The 5,976-nt window shown below is 46.6% G+C and overlaps 1 protein-coding gene across 1 annotated transcript; it reads right to left on the minus strand.

Annotated features, from left to right (window-relative positions):
• Positions 1–210: 210 nt before the first annotated feature.
• Positions 211–2,709, minus strand: LOC103609406 (probable palmitoyltransferase ZDHHC4; the record flags this gene model as incomplete). The annotated part of the gene is made up of 4 exons (XM_008593733.1): positions 2,410–2,709; positions 1,640–1,764; positions 800–873; positions 211–389 (listed from the first exon to the last, which is right to left on the minus strand). Coding segments are annotated over exons 2-4 (370 nt in total), but the record flags the coding sequence as incomplete, so codon positions are not given.
• Positions 2,710–5,976: the final 3,267 nt, after the last annotated feature.

Below are 5,976 nucleotides of genomic sequence, written 5' to 3' on the forward strand. Positions count from 1 at the left end.
AGTATAGTGGAAAAATTTGAGCAATTCTAAATAACCCATGGGTCAAAGAAGAATAAAATAAAATTAGAAAATACTCAAAACTGAAAGATAATAAAAATACCACATATCAAATCTTTTGCAAAGTCCTTAGGGGGACCACTACCTGTTTACAGCACTATCAGCAAGACAGTTGAGCTGTTACCAGTCTGTATACAAAGCGCCTCAACTTACCAGGATTGGTTGCACAAGTTAGGGTGAAAAAAAACAGGTTCACAATCAACAGCAGGTAGGGCAGAAGAAGGTAATCCAAGGAGAACTCCAGCTCTTGACAGTAGACAATTATTTCCCAGGTATATTCAGCGTAAACCATCCCTTGCAAGACCAGGTGCAGGATAATGAAAGTTTGGTTTCTGAAAGGAAAAAGACATATACATGGCTTGTTCACAGAGGCTTTTCCAATGAAGAAATCATACAATACTAAGGAAAGTAACCAAGGGCCACCCCCTTGCTTTGGGCATGAGATAATTAAGAATTAAATAAGAAACTATATGAAATACTTCACACGTATTTTAAAGAAATACATGTCAATATTTCCCCACTCTAAAAAAGAAAAAAAAAAAAAACAGACACATCAAACCCTAGAGACAGAAGGCAGTCCATCCATGAGGAGAGAGTCTGAACCCACAACTATTGATCCTTTCCAGCATCCCTTCCTTTACCATGCTGGGAACCACAAGGAGCTTCCTGAAGCTAGAGGACAGCAACAATTAATAATCAAAACAGAAAAGAGGATGACAGTGAAACTCTGAAATATAAATACCGCGAATGGAAGAGGTAATGAAGCAATCTTTGCATGGCTCTCTGAAGGCATTCTGGGATTATACAGGAAAATATCTGAAACAAAAGAAAAGGGAATGACTCAGTTTCATTTCTCGTCCCCTCCTGCCCCCAACTCCCAAACAAATGAGATGCACCACACACACCTGGCAATACTGGTGATGCTAAGTTTGTTTCCACATATGAGCAGAGAAGCGATTTAAGAGAGAATAAAGAGAACGACCTCCGTGTACTGGCCTTCCTTTGACGTTAACTTTCCATGTCTACTCTGCCCTGTCAGGGTCTTCAGGGAAAGGAAGGCAAGCAGAGGGGATGGATCAGGGAATGTTAATGTGAAGGCTGCTCCTTCCCATGCCCGGGGTTCAATCTCAGTTTCCAGAATCCACCTCCAGATTACTGGGCATTAGCCTGGATCTCTCCCAAGTCAACCCCTTCCCATGGCTGTTTGTCCCTATTTTGCTCACTCTGATCCCTGAAGGAGGGCTGGGAGCACCATGCTCAGCATTCTGCTCATGCTCCAGTTTTACCCATCAAGCCCCTCCAAGCAGACACTGCTCACATCCATGACCATTTACAGGCATCAAACCCAGAGGAAAATGGCCAATCTTGAAAATGCTATCTTATCTCAAAGCATCATCCCAAGATTACATTCAGCAGTAACAAAACAAAAACAGAGACTTTGGAATATATGACTGACATAAATAAAAAATAAATGAGCCAATGAATTTAAACAGCATCTCTTTTTTGTCCTGTCAGGAAACCAGTGAGTCTTTTAGACTAGCTCAGTACTTAAAATTCAATGGTATCCAAGGATCATTGTTACCTGTTCTCCTCTCCTGACCAGGCCTTTCAAGTGATGGGTTTTTGAGCAGATGCAGATCATAACAACACCAATCAGCACCAAAGCCAGGTAGCACAAGAAGAGAACCAGAAAGTCCATCCTGGGGGCTACAGAGGAACAGAACGAGGGTGACTATCTGTTACTGAGGGGGTTATTCCATGGCACATATTCTCAGACATCAACTCCCTAAATGGTTCCCAAAACAGAATTCATCAGCCCTCAAGTACATGCCGCAGAGCCCTACTGTCTGCCCCTCGGTGGGACCTCCCACATGGTCCTGAGCTCTCTCCTTAAAGATGAAGTTTCCTAATCTAACATTCTGCGGCATCTCCTGCCCACAAGTTCCAAAATTAAGTGAGAAAGAAAACGCATCCACCTTCCTTCCCCCCAGCAACAAATCATTCTTCTACTTCCTTAAATGTTCACACAGATACTAATACAGAATGCACACAAAAGAGCCTACTGACAATGCCGTCAGAATAAGCACCTGCTAGGGGCAGTCAGAGGCCCCACACCCAAGATCAGGCATGTGTCCTATGAAGCATCCCTCCAGGACAGTGGCCAAAACCATCAGGGATCACCCACCAGTACCACAGTCAACACACAGGTTTGTGTTAAGAAGCTTCAAATGTTTACTTTTGCCCCTAGCAGATATGATTCGGGCAGGACTTCCAACCAAGATAACCAAACGAGAGACTATTCATGACTTAAAACAGAATAAACAGTTAAAGTTTAAGAGCAGCAATCCTCACAAAGTGATTCAGGGTCCCCAGCCTACATATTTCTCCTGGTTGGATAATATTCAGCTGGCAGCTCTGGCATTCCTCCTCCCAACATTCACGAAGAATTCAAAAAGCAGCTCCTCTTGGGCAACGGTGTGTACCTGGCACACCAGGTGGCACCCAAAACCTGCAGGAGACATGATTCCTCCAGGAGGCTGGATCTGGCTGCAGAGACAGATCAATTCAACACTCACGTAATAAAACAGAATAGGACTCAGCAGGAGTTAGCGGGAGAACACATCGTGGAAAACAATTTGGAAGGGGCGATGTTGATCCCCAGCCACTGTGAACGAGTTATAAGACATCGGGCGAAACAGCAAATTAGGAAGAAATAGGCCAAGCCGGTAGGTAGCCTTGGGTCTATCCCTATCTCTATTCCTGAGGCCCCCACTCTGGATAACGGAGGGCCTCCCGAGGCTAATCTACATCACAGGCTCCAGGCGGGTGGGCCTGGCCGGAGTTACCCCCCCAGGGCCGGAGCCCGGCTAGAAAGAGGCAGGGTGCAGCCGGCTTGGAGGGGACACCGGGGGCGCCCGGACCTCGGACGGGGAGGAGGTAGGACACGGGGGCAGGGAGGGTCAGACAAGAAGACCAACAGCCCTGGGCCGGCGGGGGTGTCAGAGAGCCCCGAGGAGGCGGCCTTACCGCCAAGCTCAGCCAACCGACAGCCGCAGCCCGCCGGAGCCTCCAGGGCGCGCCCGGAGACGTCTGGCGGACTCGTGATGTCAGCGCATGCCCGCGGCAAGACCCACTTCCGGCGGAAGTGTACGAGGGCCGAGGGGTTCCGGGCCGGCCGCTTACCTACTGTGAGGTGGGGGCCCTGCCTGGCCCAGTCCTCCGCGTCTCCAGGGGCCGTCGGGTGTGACCGCTGGGCAGAGGGATTGTAGAGCACCGTTGCCAGGAGCGCCAGGAGAGGACCGTCCTGGGCCTGGTGCGGGCAAGAACGCGGGTGCTGGGAAATAGGCCGAGCCGCCCTGCCGCGTGGGAACAGCCCAGTTGTGGTCCCCTCACAGCCGAGCAGGGGGACCCGGCGACCATGGGTAGTCACACTTGGGGGCTCCTATCCTGTGTCTTCGTGGTGGACAGAGTTTGCTTGTAGCCAGCCACACTATTGGGATCTGTCCTAACCTCTCCGACATCTGCCACCGCGGAAGCGGGTAGAAGACTTCTGTACCCATCAGAGTCAGATTCCGCTCCACGTGTCTTTGCTCCTGCTGTCTCTGTACAGCTCTGAATATCCTCCCGGGGGCAGTGACAAGTGCTTGACCACAAACCTTGAGGATAAAAGGGAAGGCTGTGTGATGATAGGCAGACCTGGAGTGAGAAGAGGTGCTTCCAAACATAGTACTGAAAAGGCCCCTGCGGGTGTTTCTTTGCTCTGAACGGCTCTGACCGATGAGACCAACCTATTCTGGATGCCTCAAACCTGAGCCGGGCTTATCCTCCCTTTGAGGAGAAATATCTGATCTCCAAACGCTAGCCTTAAAGATCTTCTCTTTTCCTGTCTTTGCTACTACCTACCCCAGCTTCTTGATGCCTTTTCTTTTTCCTTTTAAAAAACTTACCAAGATGGACACCTTCTTCTCTATACATTGTATCCAAGGCCTTCATGAACTTGTGAACACAGAAATGAAAGAACAAAAACGAAAATCTGAAGGTATACCAGGGAAGGTTGGTTGTAGATGGAACCCCCTCAGGTCCAGAGTGGGCTAGATTTCATCACTGTCTCCAGCTGACTCATCACCCTGCTGGTTGATAAGGAGCTGGTGGTTAAATATTTTGAATTACCTTTTCTACTCGTAAATGCAGAAGTTTATTTTTATCCGCTTTCATTTTTCTCTGGATGGTTTCAGTTTAGACTAGCTTGAATCTTGGTTTGAACACCTGTCGTATTTTGTACTGGGTTTGCTTTCTTTTTAAAAATATGCAAGTAATACAATATTACGTACTCCTGTAAGAGTCAAAATATACAAAACAAAAACAAAAATCTCCCTTAACCACCACCTCTCCCAAATCCCAGTCCCTTGACAGAATGAATCACTCCTATTTAGTTTGTATCCACCAAAACCTTCTTCTATGTATTTATACATTTGTATTCACTCAACAAATATAAACTGGGTACCTAATATGTGCCAGGCACTGTTCTAGGCACTAGGAACATAGCAATAAGCAAAATAGAGGAAAATCCCTGACTTATAGAGTTTACTTTCTAGTATATATATGCAAGTATGTAACTTGTTTACAGAAATGATATTGTCTTATACATAACAGTTTCTGCATCTTGCTTTTTTTTCACTCAACAATATGACCTGGGAATCTTTCCACCCCACTGCATGTATATCTACTACATTGTATTTACCTCGTGTTGGGAAAATACAGGAAAATGGTCAGAGCCCTTCAAATGTTTAGAATCTTGCCAAGCATTTGATGTAAATATGCACATGCACCCAGGTGTTCCTTGGTTATTGTCTAATGTAATTGCTCATGTGCACCCAGGTGTCCTGGGTTATGGACTTAAGTATAAAGGATGAGTGGCTCTGATCCACAGTTCCCCTCCGCCCCCCTCAGATGCCCCCAGGGGGGCACAGCGAGGCCACTACTGCTGTTGGAGGCTGTCGCTGCCAGGGCCCCTGAGACCCTCCGCAAAGCCACCACCAGACCTGTAAGCTGCTGCTGCCGCCGTTGCTGAGGACTGAGCTTGTGTCGTCTGCCACATGGCTCCCGGGATCTTTCCCAGTTACCTAACTTGGACCTGCATGTGAGGGGTCTGGTGACCCAACCTGGCATCTGAGGGGGTCTAGTGACCCAGTCTGTACAGTGGGTTTGAGAGGTCTGAGCCCTAGCCGTGGAAACTTAGTATAACTAGAATAACGAAACATTTTGGCTTTAGTCATGAGTTACCTAACCAGACAACTGGAGTACTTGTGTAACTTTACACCTCGTTATATACTTTTTTTTTTGGTGGCTGGTGGTATAGGGGAACCGAACCCTTGACCTTGCTTGGTATTATAACACTGTGCTCTAACCAACTGAGCTAACAGGCCTGCCTGTACATTCCTTTACTTAGCTGAGCCATAACTCATCTGCCAGGGTCCCAAACTCCAGTGTCTACAGGGGCTATGCAGATAACAAATGGGTAAAGTGACAAAGTGGAGCAGGTGTGTTTTTTTTCTAAGCAGTAGCAGCTACTTACATAGACAAGGATTGTTAACTTAACCAAAGGATACAGAATTCGTGTTTTAAAAGCATTTGAAAATCTGTATTTTTACAACATAAATCTGATTTTTTAATATTGGCACCTAATTCAAGATTCTAAAATGCTGTTCAGGCTAAACACAAGACACCTGCAGGACAATTTAGCCCAAGAGCCACCAATTTGCAACCTCTAACCTAACTGTTCTGTTGCTAAACATTTATGTTAATTAAAGTTTTTGCTATTACAAACAATACAACAGTGGAAATACCTGCCCAAACTTAATTGCATGCAAATAGGAGTATTTTTCTAGGGCAGTTACAAGGAAGTAGAATTTCTGGGCC

This window comes from Galeopterus variegatus, unplaced genomic scaffold (assembly GCF_000696425.1).
Source record: "Galeopterus variegatus unplaced genomic scaffold, G_variegatus-3.0.2 Scaffold9583, whole genome shotgun sequence".
Taxonomy (NCBI): Eukaryota; Metazoa; Chordata; class Mammalia; order Dermoptera; family Cynocephalidae; genus Galeopterus; species Galeopterus variegatus.